This window comes from Indicator indicator, assembly GCF_027791375.1.
Source record: "Indicator indicator isolate 239-I01 chromosome W unlocalized genomic scaffold, UM_Iind_1.1 iindW_random_scaffold_48, whole genome shotgun sequence".
NCBI classification, from domain to species: Eukaryota; Metazoa; Chordata; class Aves; order Piciformes; family Indicatoridae; genus Indicator; species Indicator indicator.
Window position 1 is genome coordinate 358243 of NW_026539062.1, and position 19333 is coordinate 377575.

General features: G+C 42.6%; 1 protein-coding gene across 1 annotated transcript in view; it reads left to right on the forward strand.

Annotated features, from left to right (window-relative positions):
- Nucleotides 1–19333, forward strand: part of LOC128979898 (zinc finger SWIM domain-containing protein 6-like) — a 276472-nt gene that overhangs the window by 242938 nt on the left and 14201 nt on the right. Inside the window, exons 11-12 of the mRNA XM_054398296.1 lie at nt 9511–9668; nt 10179–10342. Of these exons, the coding sequence (XP_054254271.1) occupies nt 9511–9668; nt 10179–10342 (322 nt within the window). The remainder of the gene's footprint in view (nt 1–9510; nt 9669–10178; nt 10343–19333) is intronic.

A 19333-nucleotide genomic window follows, 5' to 3' on the forward strand; every position in this document is an offset into this window, starting at 1 on the left:
CAGGAAATGGCGTATTTCTACCCATAAATCCTGCGCCCTATAAAGCCATCTGCAGAGTCATCCTCTTCCTCTTTCTTCCCTCTCTGCTCCCATGGGAGATGTCCTCTCTTATCGGGTAATGCCGGGGGAGTATCTCAGGCCTCTTAGGCCTGACTAGGCCTAATGCCAGGAGGAGAATGGAGGGGGGGGGGGGCAGTCTCCGACCTGGCCAGCCTGAGACTTGCCTAGCAGTGGGAGGGGGGGGAAGGAAGAGCCCTGAGGGATTGGGTAGACCCTCAGGTGGGAGGAGGGAAGGATTGGGAAACCTCTGGGTATTGTGTGGGGGACTCTGTATGCTTTGGGATGTTCTTTTCCACTATGCTTTGTAGTTTGTAGTTTTTCTGTATTTTCACCAATTGCTTTTCCACTTAAACTTTCCATCACTCTCCAATCCGTTTGCGTGTGTCATTCTTTTGTCCCTTTCGGGGCAAGAGACGATCTGTCTGGCCTCAAACCATCACAGTTACAAATCCTTCTAGAATTCGACTCTTAGGGCATGTGATTTTGTGTTAAAGAACCTTAGCATGTATGTTCTCTTACTGATGTGTGTGTGCGTGATGGTAGGGGTGAGGAAATGAGGAAAGAGGTGTCTCGCCAGCAGTCTTAGGTTCATCTGTTACTTAGCAAATGATAGGACTATCTGATCCACCAGCCTTCTTTGTAAATTTACTCTCAATGACATATTTGAAACCATATGGTGTGGTCTTAGCCAGTGCTGCTTTTCTTGTGCTTCATAACTAAGCAGTCTCGCGCACTTCTGAGTGAATGTTGGGATTGAAATGGAGTATATCATATGACAACAAAATATCTGACTTGCATTCCATTTGTCTTCAGTAATCAGGGAAAAAGGTGCTTCTCAGGGAGCGCTCAGTGTGTGTTTGCTTTATCTCAGGACAGACTAGATTGTGGCTGAGAAGGACCTTCTGATGGAAGTTCCAAGGGTCTAAATGATCACCAGTAAATCTATGTTGTCCACATACAGTGAAGGCAAGAAATTGGTCCTATCTGAACTGTGTTTGCTGTCAAGAACTTGTAGTAAATGATGGTTGACAAAGAATAGCCACAACTGAATACTAAATGCAATCAATTCCAGATTAAAAAATAAAATGAAATAAAATGAAATAAAATGAAATAAATTTAAATTAAAAATTGGGTTTTCCTGGCCATTATTATCAAGAATTATAGCACAGGGATTGAAGGACACACTATTCACATAAGTAGCATTCAGCTTCATCATATAGGTTGTATCCTAGTGTTGTGGTTGAGGGGGGAATATTATTTATTAATTACCCTCACAACAATAATAAACGATATGGCAAATGGGCATTAATAAAAATAGTAAAATTTTATTAATATGAAATATGCCAAAACTTGTTAAAAGGATCATTGTACAGTTGGAATATATATTTACAATGGGAATATGCAGTCGTAGGACAAAATACAAACTATTCTATGCAAATTAGGAGGCAACAATTTGGAAAGAGAAAGTTCCCGAGAGCACATAGCGCTCGATTACAGCAGGGGGAGTCTCGATAAGAACCTTTAAACTCAAAGGGCAATGAATTACTTACTCACAGCTAGTTTTACCCACATGGGGGGATGCTGCTGCTGCTGTGTTAGCTTTGGGGCGCTCTCGTAGGGCACGGCATGGCAGATTGCTGGCAAGAAGAGTTTACCGTGTGGACCCAGGCTGATCTGGCTTCAGCGGATGGTGGGCAGTTACGACGCTATTCGCGATGGGCGCTTGCTTGGTTTCTGGGTAAACTGAGGCAAGGCACGATTCTGGTGGCAAGGGGAAGCAGACTAGGTGACTTCGGCTTCTAGGCTTATGGCTTCTCCGGCTTGCATGTGTATGGCTTATGGCTTTATCCCAGGCTCTGGACCAGGCACTTGAGGCAGGGCAGGGCAACTCGAGGCAGCTTCTACGAGACGGGTCGAAGTAGGCTTGAAGCAAGGTTTGAGCAAGGCAAGGCTTCAGCAGGCTTGAGCAAGGCAAGGCAAGGGTGACTACCAAGTCACTTGTATATATACAAATTGCCAGAGATTGGTTGGTCCAATGGGGCCCTGAAGCTAATGCTAGCTGCCCAATGGAAAGCCTTCTGCCAGGCTATAGCCATAAAAGGCAGAAACAAGGGCCTTGTATCTGGGGAAACAGTGGTCAGCTTACATACTCTCACCCCAGATAAACATCTTATTTACCAGACAGGCAGGAGTCCTGTCCCCTTTGTTCTTCTTCCCGCTGTGGTGAACGATGCTTATGTCCAAGACTACGTCCCAAATAGTGCCAGGACATGTCCCTACATGTTCAGCTTGAACACCATCTTCCCTCTCCCTTCTGGAGAGGGGGGAGGGGAAGTCTTGGCACCACCGAGTCTAGGTAAACAACCTCCCTGGGCCCGTTGTGGTAAACAAAGCTCAGGCAACATGCTCATGCTTGCTTTGTTCAAGGTGTATGCTCATACTACATTTGGTAAAACATAATTTCATTGGTTGATTACTCTGTTTACAAAGGATGCTCACTGCACCAGTGTTCATGTGGCAAATGTTAAATAGGGGTTGTTTTGGTAAACAAGTGCTCCTTGCTTGTACCTGTGCCTGTTCCCATGCGCATGCCCATGTTTGCCTTGCGCCCTGCGTTGCCGAAGGGTCCGCTTTTGCCCGGGACTCGAACCAGCATGTCTGAGTGCATCGCTGCAGATGGCTACCATTGCCCGACTGATCGCCAAGCGAGGGAACCATGGTAACCCATGTGCACCACCCGTCCCGGACCGCTACAGCCCCTGGAGTGGGGACATCACTTCGGCCGGAGCGGCAGCTCCCTGGCCAGTCCCCATGGATCACGGAAGAAGTTGCCCCAGCCTGGCAGAGAAGCCACTTTGCTGTGCCCTGTGACCCCGGCGGCAAGGCTATTCCCCCGGAGCGGGAAGCTCTTCTTGCGCAGCGCACTCCACGAACTGAGTTGCAAAAGCCTCCATGGCTCACCAGAAAACTCTCAGGACCTTTTCGTTCTGGGAGAAGCACCAACCACGTGGCACAGAGCCACACGGTCGGTGCCATTTTTTCAATTTCTTTATTACTGCACATCCGTGCCACAATTCCTGGAATACAAATGCAGTATCAAGGAAAGATCTCACAAAGTTCTTTAGTTCATGAGTGAGTCAAATATTTCTTCATAGAGTTTCTGTTGAGGTTTGTGCCAAACCGCCTGTTTGTGGGCTTGCTGGTCCCCCACAAGCACTCCCCCCCCCACCTCTTTCCGAATTGCTTTTGCTTTCTTAACTTCTAGATCCCCTGAAGCTATTCAAAGCACCTGTATATATACCTTCTGCAGAACTGATTCTTTCAACTGAATACTAGGACCTGTAAATATCAACTGTAAATAACTTGTAACATAGCGTGTAAATAAATATTTATAAAATCTCTAGAAATATCTCTGCCGTTCATTTCTTGGCAAGAATTTACATTTCACATCACCCGTGTTGCCCTGTTTTTCTGCAGGAAGGAGGGGAGAGAAAGGGACCCTGTCTAGACATCTTAAGGCCTGTCTGGATTTGTACTGGGACATGTCATGGCCCTACCATGACACACCCCCCCCCTTACCCAATGGGGCAATTGATCTCGGGTCGATAAATGCCTTTTAGTGAGGGTACACTGTGAATCCTAGCTTAAACAAGTGTAATGGCTTACATATCAAATACAGTGGTTTACATATCAATACAGTGGTTTACACAATTCAGCATAGTGACTTACAATACCATATGCACTATATGAACAGTGTATACAACCACACAAACCATGTAGCCATAAACAAAGTGTTACGCAAACACTGTAGAGAGCAGCATATGCTCTGAGCCCAATATTGTGGTGCTCTTTCAACTATACACCTCCTGACTGGTGATGGGTGTGTCTCCAGTATGACACTGAATTAATCAAAGTGTCCATGGGGCTTTTAAATCCTTTATTTCCCACCCTCCGGATGCAAATGGGTCTCTGTTGCTGAGAGACATGGTTCCTCAGTATCGTGGTGAGGGAGGTTCTTCTCCTGTGCCAAGCATGGCTAGTGGAACTGAAGCAGGAGAGCAAACTTGGCTCTCGCTTCCACCAAGGCTTCTTCCACGAAGTTGTTTTTCCTGGTTGCTGTTTTGATTCAACATTCGAAGGACTGGTTTTTTTTAACTTGAGACTCCTTTAATAATCTTGTGAACCCCTCTGGCATTCCCAAGACAATGAGTAGCTGGTACCAGTCCACCGGTGGGGGATCAGAGCTTTCAGGGTGGCTCTGTGAATTCGTTTCCCCTCGGCTACTGGAACGGCTGGGGCAACTGAGGTGTCGTCTGCGGAACCTCTCCACGCAGCATCGGTTCCTTTCCGAGCTGGGGCACAGTATGGTGGTTGGAGAGATCTGAGTGCGAAGCACTTCCTGTGTCTCGCCACACGGTGCCGTCATTTGGTGGCTGATGGGTGCCTCAAAATGTCATCTCTCGTCGGGACTGGGTTTCGCAGACGCATTTTCAAACTTACAGTTCACAGCCTTTTCTCGTTCTCGGGCGGGGGACGCACTTACATTTTTTTCCTGGCTCCTCTGTGCTGCAGCGGGGTGTAGCCTCTTTTCTCGCTGCCGGTGCGGCTCGGCTCTCTCGCGGCTTATGACGGATGGGCTCGGGGATCGGCTCGCAGCTTGGATCGGCGTCGGACTTCAGGAGCGCTTTTCTTTTAAGATCGCAGTGATTTCGCGGACATAATTCACGTGGTGCCGGGCTGCATTCATACGCTGAATCAGAGGAGTCGTCATTCTGGATCGGCTTATTCCTTGGTGTGTGGCGGTCTCTCCACAAGCAGAGTCCTCACTCTGCGTGGGCTGCATGCATGCTTTTCCATTTTGAAACACACGGCGTGGAGAATTTCGCAGCTGTTGTAGTAGGATGTCCTTGCTTTCTCCAATCAGCAGCGGGTGAGTTGATTTGCTTTCATGTGACGAGTAAGACTGCTTTTCGCATTTCATTTTGAGCGGTGCCTTGCACGGGCGATTTTCGTGCATTGTCGGCAAAGTCGCTTTTATGCAGTTGGTCGTTCAGAGCGACCGGCGATCGAGGAGCATCTTCCCTCTGAGCAGTCTCTGTGCCACTTTTGCTTTCAGTTCCAGGCAGCGTGATCTGAGGCGAAAGCGGTTTAAAATCTTTTTCTCACGGCTGCTCTGGTGGGGCAGGGACAACATTTTTTTCTGCCTCTGTGCATCCTCTTAATGATGCATTCTCCTTAATTTGCAGCTCTAATAATTTGAAAAGCCTTTGGTTCTGAGCCTCCATACTTTCTCGTTCTCTTTCCAGACAAAAAAAATTTTTGTCATAATTTTTAAATTCCTCCAGCATCTCTATCATGCATGTTCCCATTATTACAGCATGTATTTTGCTAGATTCGCTTGCATTCTTGGCGAGTTTCTGCGAGATGCATTCTGGTTTTTTGCAATTTTTCTTTGCCCAATCCAATTCCGAGACTGTTGGTGCATATCCCAATTTTTGTAAAATATTTCTCATTGTACAATCCTGCCAACTACGCCAATATTGTTGTGGTTGAGGGGGGAATATTATTTATTAATTACACTCACAACAATAATAAACAATATGGCAAACAGGTATTAATAAAAATAGTAAAACTTTATTAATATGAAAATTGCCAAAACTCATTAAAAGGTTCATTGTACAGTTGGAATATATATTTACAATGGGAATATGCAGTCGTAGGGCAAAATACAAACTATTCTATGCAAATTAGGAGGCAATAACTTGGAAAGAGAAAGTCCCCGAGAGCAGATAGCACTCGATTACAGCGGGGGGAGTCTCGATAAGAACCTTTAAACTCAAAGGGCAATGAATTAGTTGCTCACAGCTAGTATTACCCACATGGGGGGATGCTGCTGCTGCTGTGTTAGCTTTGGGGTGCTCTCGTAGGGTGCTGCATGGCAGATTGCTGGCAAGAAGAGTTTACCGTGTGGACCCAGGCTGATCTGGCTTCAGTGGATGACAGGCAGTTAACGACGCTCTTCGTGACAGGCACTTGCTTGGTTTCTGGGTAAACTGAGGCAAGGGGAAGCAGACTAGGTGACTTCGGCTTCTAGGCTTATGGCTTCTCCGGCTTGCATGTGTATGGCTTATGGCTTTATCCCAGGCTCTGGACCAGGCACTTGAGGCAGGGCAGGGCAACTCGAGGCAGCTTCTACGAGATGGGTCGAAGTAGGCTTGAAGCAAGGTTTGAGCAAGGCAAGGCTTCAGCAGGCTTGAGCAAGGCAAGGCAAGGGTGACTACCAAGTCACTTGTATATATACAAATTGCCAGAGATTGGTTGGTCCAATGGGGCCCTGAAGCTAATGCTAGCTGCCCAATGGAAAGCCTTCTGCCAGGCTATAGCCATAAAAGGCAGAAACAAGGGCCTTGTATCTGGGGGAGAAGTGGTCAGCTTACATACTCTCACCCCAGATAAACATCTTATTTACCAGACAGGCAGGAGTCCTGTCCCCTTTGTTCTTCTTCCCATGTCACCCTGTTTTTCTGCAGGAAGGAGGGGAGAGGAAGTGACCCTGTCCAGACATCTTAAGGCCTGTCTGGGTTTGTACTGGGATGTGTCATGGCACTATCATGACATCTAGTGATTTGGAGGTCTGTATTCCAGAGTTAGTTTCTCCAGAAAGCTATTTGGGGAGAAAATAATCCTGTGTCCAAAGGACTAAACAGGAGGGCATGCATAAGAAAAAAATACAGCTACTATTACGTCATGCCAAAGGTCTACTTAGCCTATTTGGTTTCTTTATTGCCTCTGAGAGTGTCTAATAATGGATGTTAGGGAAGAGGGGCAAGAAATATGAAGAATGACCTTGCATACTTGCTGCTTATAATTAGAATTTTAGGAAATAGATTGAGAGAACAAAAGTGTTTTGCTGATAAACTATTGAGAATGTTCAAATGTATGATAAGAACGCTGTCAAGGCTGTCTACGTGCAAGTTAAGTGCATCAATAACCCTGATTATACCAGATTGGCAAGGTAGTACAAAATGTGTGGTGCATGGTTGTGTGTGGTGGGGCTTTTTGTTTTTTTTTTTTAAGAAAAAAGGTCAATTTTCTAAAGTAGAATTGTGTCCTTGAATTTAATTCCAGTCACTGTCTTAAAGTGTTTCTCAGAGAATGCTTTCCTCTTTAAAATAAACTACAGAAACCACATTGAAGAGGCTTTAATATACAACTCTCATCAGCTTTGCACAGTACACTGAATGCTTCAGTGAACGTGACAGCAGCAAGCTATTCCTCTTCAGGAAAGATTTCCCCAGAAACAAATTATAACTGAAAATTTCTTTTCTGGAAGTTTCCTTTCTCAACTGGAAAAGCAAGCAAGGCACTAAAAGATCCAAATTATGAAATGTCTAGTTAATCATGGGGAGTTCCAGCTATCTTTTGGCATGAAGCTGCCATTGGCCAAAGAAGTTACTTCTCAAACAGATCAGTATAAGAAAGAGTTGTCTGTTTCTGTCTGATAAAAATCACAGGAGACATCAGCATAATCAGGGCTGTTCTACATAGCTCTCTTGACATCACTTTAGAAGGCAGATGAGAGTTCAGCTTTTTAATATATTTTTTAAAAATATTTTTTATGTATTTGGCACTCTTAAGAAAGGTGGACTGCTATCTTCAACTGTGGTGATACTTTCTATTCCATGTCTGTCTGCATTCCTTCGTACTTCTCAAAAATTCTCATAAAGATTGGCTACTCTTTCCATCACACCAAAGTGTACAAAATACTCCTGATACAAAACAAATGAAAAACTAACTAAAGCGCAACATTGCTTTGAGAGGGAGAAAGAAGAAAGCATACATGAAGATTGAATGTTTGTCTCATGTTTGTGAGGTGGAATGGATCAGAAGAGGGAAATTTGAGCATCCCTTCCTCCATGGCAATAGTAAAATATTTCCACATAGAAAACTGTGCGGTTGTTTGTGCTTTTAGAAGTGGAGCATATTTCTTTCTTCACTTGAATATTTATCAAAGAAGTTAAATTCCCAAGACTACAGCTAGTGCCTCTCAGGCATAAGTGTTTAGTGTCAGTCTACGCAAGTCGCTGACCCATGATGTCAACTCTGGAGTGTTTTGCCTCTCTGTATTCAAAAACATCTGTTGCTGTTTCATTCTTCTTTTTTAACACTCTTTTAATGTGTGGGATAGTCTGTATGAAATCAATGGAAGCTGAGACGATAAGGCTTTGCATGCATGCACCTCAGGTCTGCAAGGACCGAAAGTGCTATCCTTGATGGTCACTTCTGTCTACAGTTCTCTGCTTGCAGCACTGAAACATATGGAGTGGAGCCTTGGAAAATGTGGATCTGCGGTGACCCAGTTGACTGCTCATTTGGAATATGAACATGAATGTTTGGCTTAGTTTGGCTGATCCCTTGCTAAGCCTGAATTTCAATCTAGGCTTTAGGAGACAGACTGTAATGGCGATGCTTAATCACAAAGTAGCTTTGCTAAAATCTAGCTAAATAATTGATGTTTGAAAGGGAAAAAATGGAAGAATGCTAAATCTGCTTGTTCTTGTTGTGATGTTTCCCTAATTTTGCCCAAATTGCATGAAAGCCACCAATTCACAACAGCATTTCTTATCACTGCGAAGGAACATAGAAGTTGGCAATGAAATTGCCAACAAGTAACAAAAGATTTCCCCAAAACAGCCTCTTCCTTTCTTGCTTTGTTACTCATAACCTAATAATCCTTTTTGCATTATGTAGTTGGGATTTTGCCTGCTTGTCGAAACCATTTAATAATACATCTGAATAATTCATATGTATTTTGTTTTATGTATATAAAGAGGTGCCTCAGTGGTACTAGGGAAGAGATTTGACTCAATACAAATCAGAAGGGAAGTCTTTTCACATTAGCATGCACATTATCAAATATTGAGTAGAGTTCAAGGACTTGAAAAAATAGTTCAAATTTAAACAGTAAAATGTAATTTTTGGTATGTCTGAATTTATTGTAATTTCAAAATCTGAATCACTTGTTGAATATCCCTTGCCCTTTGAACATTTGCAAGTAAAGAAAGTATATTCCAAATATTGGAAAATATTTGCATGTTTTTAGTATGATGGAGAGCTATTTCTTTCCTGAGGGCTGTGGTTCAAAGGACTGAAACAAGGCAGGGGAAAAAAACTTCAACTCCATGGATGATGCAGAAAGTCTTTTCTGCCTTGGCTAATGGATGACTTAATTGTCCTGTGAATTCCTGCAGATGCTCACTGATGTAGGCAAGTTTGGCAAATGGACTTTTAAGATTCTCCAGGAAGAGAAATGGTTTTCCAATATCCTTATACCCATAAACATAGGGATATTTTGTAAACAAGGTCAAGTGTTCTTGCAGCTTTAGTTTTGCTTATGAGTAACCTAACACAATAATGATTTAATGAAAAAGGATTTCTTCCTTATTTCAGGTTGCTAGTATTGGAATCTTTGGCTCCTTCAGGAGACGTGTCCCGCCCACACCACATTGCATCTGTTGTCCCAAATCGCTATCCCCGCTGGTTCACCCTAAGTCACATTGAATCCCAGCAATGTGAGCTGGCATCAACCATGCTAACAGCAGCCAAAGGTACATTGCTGTCAGTTTTGTACTCAACTAAATGTATGCTTGTAATATTACATGGAATAAATAGATTATAAAACTTGTTTTTAAGAACCCAAATCACAGTCTGACAGGAGCTTGAAATGGGAACAATAAACAGAATTCACTTAAAACTGTCACTTAATTTTCTAGCGAAGTAGTTAAACTAGCTAGATGGTAGCCAGATAGGCTTGATTTGAGGCTTTTTGTTCTACTGACACACAATATAGTCTGTAAAACCCAGAATGGACAAACCACTTCTAAAATTCATAAATCAGGATGTTGTTTGGCCATGTGCTACATTAACACCATCAGGCACTAGAGGATTTTGTGCTGTCTTGTATCTTTTGTTCATGTGATTTAATTATGGAAGGTTTATTAAAAAAAAAAGTATAACTGAAACATACTATTGCATAGCAATGGCAATCTCAATTATTATGAATCTCTAGATGATTTGGAGTCTTGTTCTGTTTTGGTGATTCTGTCTACATCTTGCAGGTGATGTTCGGAGGCTGGAAACAGTATTAGAATCCATCCAGAAAAATATTCACTCCTCATCACACATCTTCAAACTTGCCCAGGATGCATTTAAAATAGCAACACTCATGGACAGCTTGCGAGATATCACTCTTCTGAAAGTTTCTCTCGAGTTGGGCCTTCAGGTATTTTCCTCATTCGTTATTACTACAGTAGAAGACAGGAATTTGCCCCTGTGTTAGTGAGTACAGCTCTTTTAAGTCACTAAGGACCATACCCTCTTTGGGCTCTGTCTGGAACTTTTAGATTCTGTTCACTGATGTAATGCATAGTTGACTGGTAAACACAGAGCAAGGGTCTGTGCATCCGTTTTGTGCTATTCAAGTGGAAGAGAGAGTTGCGGGCAGCTGAATGCTGGGCACTCCTCTGTCCAGGGGTGAGACATGACCAATGCAATGGCTTCAGGAGTATATGTAGCGATGGCTAGAGAACAGAATTATTATGCTTGCGAGAAATGCACTTCTGCATATCTATTGCATGGTCTTCAGGGGTTTCTTATCATTCTTCTCATACTTCCCTTTCTTTGCCTCAGATGAGATTTTGTAGGTGCTTGTTGAATTACTAGAGAAAACCAAGGTCAACCATAATGACCTGTTTCTTAGGCTAATTGTGCTAACAGCAGCCCTCTCACTTCCTTCATCAAATCCAGCACTCCACAAGCTGTGGGATGATCATTTGCATCAGACTCAGCTTGACATGTACAAGAACCTCAGATCAGTTTTTTCTGGCTCTTAAGAGAAACTTTGCAAGCTAAAAGGAGACAGCTAAGTTTTTAGGTATGTGGAGTAATGCCTTACACTGGTGAATATTGTAGTTTACAGAGTTCATTTCAACAAAAGTCAGTCTCTTCATTTCTCTTCAGGGAGTTCTTAAAAACAACAGCAAATAATAATAATAATATTTTTTTTAAAAAGGAAAGATCAGAAAACCATTTATTACTTTGCTTCAGTAAACAAAGCTCCAAAGACTTCTGGGGAAAGGATATTATCCCAGTTGCTTCTAATGCCAAAGAAATGCACTATTTGCCTTTTCTAGACTGGTAGAAGCTAAAGTCTTTAATAGGAAAGCCATGATTGTGTGCTTTGTTGACCTTTTTTATTCCCAAGGTTGCTGTGAAAATCTGCTTCATTTTTCACATATTGGCATGCTTCCGCCTTAAATGTTTATTTACTTATGAGTTAAAGATCCTAATGACTGACTTGAACATCACCTCAAGCATTCACCAAGTATCATTCAGTGGTAACAGCACACTTTGGATATCACTGTGTGTGATGGTTTTAAGACTGTCTTTTTAATTTTTCTTCACAAAGTTTGAGCAGAGAAAGTGAAAGAATGCAAATAAATTACTATTGGGTGTAAGAAAGCAAAATAATGATTTTTCTAAGCACTTCCATTGGAGAGCTGGAAATGTTTAAGAATCTCTACTCAAAACAAGGTTGGGGAGTTGGGCAGTCTCAGCTTGCTTGGCTTCTCTCTGCCTGCCCCTTCTTTTCTGTCTGAAGATAACATACTGATCTTGACAAGCTAAGTCTAACAGCCTCTCTGCTTCTTGACTCTCTGCCTTCTGCCAGGGGGGTCTGGGGGGAGTCCTTCTGGCTGGGGGGGGGAGGCTCCTTGGGGAAGGCCCCTTGGGGGAAGCAAAGGGGGCTTGGTTGTGTTTTTCTGTTGATTGTACACATTTGTAAATGTTGTGAATAGTGTATATTTGTACATATTCATTACATTTCATCATAGATTGCAGTTTTGCTTGTAAATACAACTTTCATTTGCTTCCAGACTGAGCTAGCCTGGTTATTGTCAGTGTGGGAGGGGGATTTCAGCTCTCGCACTGTTACACTGTGTTCTTGGATACCCCTGTGTGGATGATGGTGTCATCAGAATGTCTTCAGTAAGATCTAGTGAAAGAAATATCATGAACCTGTACTTTATCCTAAATCTGGTATTTGGAATAAACTGGTGTTGGTTATGTCCACTGTCTGCCCCAAGCGTAATAAGGCGTTTTAAGAATCTTAAAGGTAGTTTGCTTTCCAGAAGGAAGATGCATAGCAGTTTTCTGCTTGTGATGGTTTGAAACTGTCTTTTTAATTTTTCTTTGCAAAGTTCAAGCAGGGAAAGTGAAAGAGTGTAAATAAGTCACTATTGGGTGTAAGAAAGCAAAATAGTGATTGTTCTAAACACTTCCATTGGATAGATAGAAATGTTTAAGAACTATTACCCAAAACAAAGTGGGGCAGTCTGCACTCTCTGCATTCTGCAGTCGGGGCAGTTGCTGGGCTGTCTGGCTGCTGTTTTCTGCTTCTCTTCTGGCAGAAGATAACACACTGACCTTGGCAGCTAAGTTAACAACTTTCTGCTTTAACTAACTCTGCTTTCTGTCCAAGGGGGGTCTGGGGGGGAAGCTCCTGGAAGAGGGAGGCCCCTTTGGGAAAGGTCCCCTTTGGGGGGAAGCAAAGGGAGCTTGGTTGTGCTTTTCTGTTGATTGTATATATTTGTAAATGTTGTGAATTTTGTATATTTGTATATATTCATTGCATTTCATCATAGATTGTAGATTCTGCTTGTAAATACAGCTTTCATTCGCTTCCAGACTGAGCTAGCCTGGTTATTGTCAGTGGTGGGGGGGGGAATTTCAGCTCTCACTGACACACTGATAGTAACTCACATCTGCATAGATTTCTATAGCAATGTTTTCCCTGTTAAACCCCAACAGTGTCCGCACTGTCAGTGTCCTACAGATGCTTTCCTCTCTCCTGCCCCTCAGCCTAATGGCAATTAGATTATCTATATTCACCATCTAGTAACTGACTGCTTATGACATTTACGTGCCCTGTAAAACTCCGTTACTCCCCTCATGGCAAACTGAAGAGCAGTGTCCTTGCAGGCATACTGCCTCTCTCACTGTTCTTAGCTTGTCACTTTAATCAGATGAAAGTACTGTAATTCCAGAAAAATTCAACTCAATAAACTCTTCTAGGTCAAAAAACCTAGATATAGTATTGCTTGTTGCTCTCAAGTTAGGACTGTCTATTATGCTCACTGTGCATGCTAAAGGCTCTTGTGACTGATGAACCTTTTACAGACGACCACAGTGAGAACAGTCATCAGAGAAGTAGTCTCAGAGAAGTAGTCATTTCACACGTTTGTGGTGGGTTGAAATTATCCCCAACATTAACTGCACCAGACTAGACCAGTTTGGAAGCATATGAAGCTATATTTACAAGCGACACTAAAATCTACAATGTAATGCAATTAATATATACAAATATACAGTATTTACAATATTTACAAGTATTTACAATTAACAGAAGCAGTGCAAAAACCTACCTGGCCAAAGTCAGGAAAGCTGGCTCTCTGCCTTCCCCCCCCTGCCACACTGTCCAAAGGAAAGAAAGAGAGAGAAGCAGAGATTATGTTCGAACTTGCCAAGGTCAACAAGGTTGTTATCTCCCAGCATAGAAGGCAAGAAGAGAAGAAAACACCCAGCTAGACTGCTGAACAGAACAGAATAGACTGAACTTTGTTTTGAGAATGAAATCTTAAGGGTGCTATCCTTCCAATGGAATTGTTTAGAATGATCATTATTTATCCTTTTAACACCCAATAGTGATTTATTTACATTCTTACTACTTTCTTGCTGTGATGGAGAGACAGGACGAGGCCTGATGCAAGCCAAGTGTCAATTTATTGTACAAAGCTTTTTCTTTATATAGGTTAACATAACGTCAGAAGGTAGCTTGTAATTGGTCATTGGTATGTCCATACTACAGTTGTAAATTCATGATTGGCTACAGAGAGAAAGTATCACACGAATGCATATATTTTTCAGAAGGCTTAAGCATACGTCAGGCAAGAGATAAAGGGATTCCATAATTCTCTCCTAAGTTTTGCTTTGTTCTTGTTATCAGGTCCCTGCATAATTCCCTAGGTCACAGTGACTACTGGGAGTCAACCTATGATTTCCTTTCTAGCTGTACTCTGTTCCCAGGGTTTGCCGCCCATCAGGGTTAAAGCATCTCCTTCTATCAATAAGACAGTGTCTGAGGTTCTGGTCCCTAAATCAATTCCTTCATTTCCCCCTCCCTGTTGAACGATAAGGATTCTCTTGAGTGATCAATTAATTAAACCTTGAAAGCATTGCAATATACAGGGTAAAAAAGGCAATAAAAAAAGCAAAACAGCAAAAGCATAAATGATTGTTTTAGCAAGACTACGAAGTCAGCCAAAATGGTTAAAGGACCGAGACTGCAAAGTCCTCCTCTGATTTGTGAGGGCAGAGCTGGCCAGGCTCTATCCCCACAAATAAGGAAAACACCTGCAGGCAGATAACGAGGATGGGAATGCCTCTTCTCTTCTATGAATTCAGCTCGATTGCACCATGCAGTATAATTTCTGTACCTCTTCCCTGCTGGAGTAACATCCTGAATATCCGTGGCCTTGTCTGATGTAGAATTAAACACAACACAGTAATGCATTCTTACCAATCCTAACATACTTATCTCTTGAGGCTAGTCAGATTTGTCTTTTCAAATCCTTTACACCCAAAACTATGAAAGCTTTTAAGTGTGCCAGGAAGCACATGTAGAATGATCTTTTCAAGTTCAGTGGTTCAATTTTTCCAGTGATGTCCTTTCACCCATTCACTGATATGCCCACCAAACAGGTACTGAAGGGATTGGCAGGTGTTGATACAGAGAGGCACAGCATGTCTCGTCCTATGGCCTTGGCAAGCGTGACCCACACATTTTGCTGTGGTTGCTTTGAGATCTGCAAGGCTGCTGCTGCAGTCAGCATCCAAAGGATGATGAAAGCACTGGGACCCAATACAGTCCAAAACCTGTTAAGACACAAGCATATCCTCCACCCAAGGTTATTAATACACTGGTGGTAGTTAAAAAATTAAAATGACATGTCATTGGGGTTTCCTGGGAATCATTAGGAAGCTGTAAAAAATTTAAATTTTAAAATGTAAGACATATGTTTAACCAGGCCTCTGAAGAGGCCCCTACCATTCCCCCTCTTTAGTTTTTGCAAAAGTCACTTCAGTGTACTGTGTGAGGGAATAAGGAATACAGGGAACATGAGCAATACCCCACAATTGCAATAATGAATTAATTTTACCAGATAGATTGGCTGGGCTATTTGTCTATTCCTGGGTAACCACTGTTTAACTATAGCATTCTAGTGAGTTAACATATAAATCTACATAAACATAATCCCTAATTACATAACATTAAGGCATTGAAACATTCAGTCCTGAATGAAATGTTTCCTCCGGGGACACTCGTGCAGTCAGCTTCAGATCGACAATTCTGATCTCAGTTAAACAGGCACTGTGGTCAGGCTCAGTGGTCAGCTGACTGTCAGCTTCACGGGTACTGCTGTTTGTCCCATCCCTTGAGTCTGGTGTTCTGCCATGCTGGCATCAGGAAAGACCTGTAGGTGGGAAAAGGTGAATCCCTTTCCTAGCCCTGAGTTTTCCCTAGGGAAAACCTGTGTACCAAAAAAGGAAAAGAAATTTTTTTTTGTCGCTTTTCATATTCTTATAACCTTATCTTAAAACCTTTATAAACACAAAAACCAATAGAACACTCTATAACGTTCCTAAAATAATCTTATGTCCTGCTAATATAAAAAAAGGTCCTAAAACCTTAAAAAACTACATAAAAATTAAACCATTAATATAATGTACAAAAAAAAGATAATGCGCGCTTTTCAAAATGAAAACTTATTTACCATATAGAGCTCTTTTTAAAATTTTGCCGGCAAACTCAAAAAAAAAAAGAGAGCTTTGAACCAGAAAAAAAGGAAAAAAAGAAACCTTAACCTATAAACTCATAAAACCAGTAGCACTTATACGGTATTATGCTTGTTAATTAGGAAAAATACTTTAACATAATCACTAAAAACTTATAAACAAAAGTAATTTTCTATAACAGTATACCTTATTACAAATACCAAGTTTCTTTTTTGGGTAGTCAATTACCATCATGCTTATTGTAAAGAAACGCAACAATTGCAAACACTAAAATAATAAATTCCCAAATGCCTTAAAATCAGAAATAATGATAAAAACAATATATAGATATCAGTTGCATTCATGAAATGGTGAAATACCTTTCTTAACAAAACTTAACACTGTTACTTTAAAATTAGAACACAGGTTTCTGCAGACCTTCAACAGGGAGTGAAACAAGGGAGTGAGATAAGGAGGGAGAAGGAAGGGGGGGGGGGTGAGAAAAGGGGGGGGAGGCAAACGGCAGTAGAGAAGACACTTTTTTTCTTTTTTTCTTTTCGTTGTTCACATGCTGTTGTCTTCAGAAATGCACAGATTTTCCAGCTTTGAAGTGAAGATTCTGACTGCATGAGCACTGCCTTCAGCTCCAAGGTTGCTTTTTCACTAATTGATGAAAAAACTGTGACATTTCTTTAAAGAATCAAGGTCCGTAAATGCTATTGCCGCTGCTGATAGACGAGAGCGATGGGAGTCGCAGCCGCTGCCTCCTCCACGGGACAAGCCAGAGCCAGCGCGGGGGTCGCCTCTTGGCTCCCTGCTGTGGCTGGCACCGCTGCTGTGAGACTTGTGATGGCCCAGCTAGGGGCCATCTCCTCCCACTGCCCCATACCGCTGTCCGTGCTGTAACTGTTGGGATTTTTTCTTGCACCCACTTCAGCGCTACTCCAAGATCATGGCCAGAAATAACTTTGCCATGCTTTTTAAGGAGTGCATTAATTAGTTCATATACGTCTCTCTCTGGGGACAACTCTTGATTCCCCATTTCAGTTTCCCACAGCTCACCTCACTTCCTGGAGGGATGATATGTTGCCGGCCGGCGTCCTGCTTCCTTTCAGCAGCTCATTCAAACGTTCTGTGGGACGTCACAGCAGGGCCACAGTATAGTGGTTGTCTCCTCATCCCATCGAGGGTCACCATTATGCTGCGATGGAGAGACGGGACAAGGCCTGATGCAAGCCAAGTGTCAATTTATTGTACAAAGCTTTTTCTTTATATAGGTTAACATAACATCAGAAGGTAGCTTGTAATTGGTCATTGGTATGTCCATACTACAGTTGTAAATTCATGATTGGCTACAGAGAGAAAGTATCACACGAACGCATATATTTTTCAGAAGGCTTAAGCATACGTCAGGCAAGAGATAAAGGGATTCCATAATTCTCTCCTAAGTTTTGCTTTGTTCTTGTTATCAGGTCCCTGCATAATTCCCTAGGTCACAGTGACTACTAGGAGTCAACCTATCTATGTTTTCCTTTCTAGCTGCACTCTGTTCCCAGGGTTTGCCGCCCATCAGGGTTAAAGCATCTCCTTCTATCAATAAGACAGTGTCTGAGGTTCTGGTCCCTAAATCAATTCCTTCACTTTCTGCTTAAGATCTGTGAAAAATTTTGAAGGCATAGCCCTAAAACCAGTACAATTCCCCCCATCTAAAAAATTCCACTGGCTGCTACTACTATGCATCTAATCTAAAACCATATCTACAATGACGAGTAAATAAAGTTCATAGTCCATTCTGACTATCTTAGATGTAGATGATTCTTAAGTTCAAAAAACAGGAAAACAGACTCAGTGCTCTCAGGGTTCTTAGGGTTCATGCACCGGAGATTCCTCATGTATTCTTCCTTTGGGCATGATGTTGTATCTGTACAACACTCTGAATTCAACCTCTCTCATCCAAAGTTAGATTGCTTTGTGGGATACACTGAATTTCACCATCCACTTCCATCGCCCAGTAAGTGTGACCAGGACCTTCAGCAGAAACCTCCCCTTGGACAGGTTTGACCTCTCCGGTAGGAGAAAATACACAAACAGTTTTGCCTAACAGATTCTTTTCTCTGATAACAGAAAGTCCATCACCCTCAACCTTTCATAACAAATCTGACTGAGCAGGTTCAGCTTGATTCACTGAACCTCTACTATTCACCAACCAGGTTGCTTGTGCTAGATGCTTCTCCAAGTTTTTCAAAGATCCCTCTCCCATGGCTTTGAGAGTGGTTTTCAGCAAACTGTTGTTGCCTTCGATCTTTCCTGCAGCTGGTGCATAGTAGGGAATGTGGAATATCCACTCGATGCCGTGCTCTTTGGCCCAGTCTTTCACAAGGTTGTTCTTGAAATGAGTTCTGTTGTCTGACTCAATCCTCTCTGGAGTTCTGTGTCTCCACAGGATTTGTCTTTCCAGACTGTGCTGGTTTGAGGCAAGACAAATCCGCTCTTGCCCCGAGAGGGACAAAAGAATGACACTCACACAAACGGATTGGAGAGTGATGGAAAGTTTAAATGGAAAAGCAATTGGTGAAACTACAAAACACTACAAAGCATAGTGGCAAAGAATAGCCCAAAGCATACAGAGCCCCTCAGATAACACCCAAAGGCTTCCCAATCCTTCCCTTCTCCCCACCTGAGGGTATACCCAAAACCCCCAGGGCTCTTTCTTCCCCCTCTGCCCCCATGGGAGATGCTCTCTTATCGGGTAACGGTGGGGGAGTATCTCGAGGCCTCTTAGGCCTGTCTAGGCCTAATGCCAAGAGGAGAAAGGAGGGGGGGCAGTCTCAGATCTGGTCAGCCTGAGACTCACCTAGCAGTGGGAGGGGGGGGAAGAAAGAGCCCGGGGGGGTTTTCTGCAGCCCAGATAGGCTTTCCTTTCCTCTGCCAGCCATTCTTTTTCCAGTCCTTTAGCTAACCCCACAAGGCATTGGCTACCATCCATGAGTCAGTATAGAGATAAAGGTTTGGAAATCTCTCATGTTCAGCTACGTCAAGAGCTAGCTGGGCAGCTTTTACCTCTGCAAACTGACTGGATTCTCCATCTCTTGCCGCTGCAATGCACCATATTGGACTCCACACTGCAGACTTCCATCTCCGTTTGTTTCCAATAAGATGAGAGGAACTGTCTGTGAACACTTCCACCAGACCAGGTCTTTCAGGATTTCCCATTTGAGACCATGTAGCAGCTCTTGCATGATGTGGTAAGGAACATTTGCCTTTGAACATCCAATTCAAAACTGGTAATCTTGGAGCTAGACGAAGCTGTGACTCAGTTCTAATCACTTCAGAAGCAGCTTTTACACCTTCATAAGCAGCTAAAATATCTTATTCTGTTGGA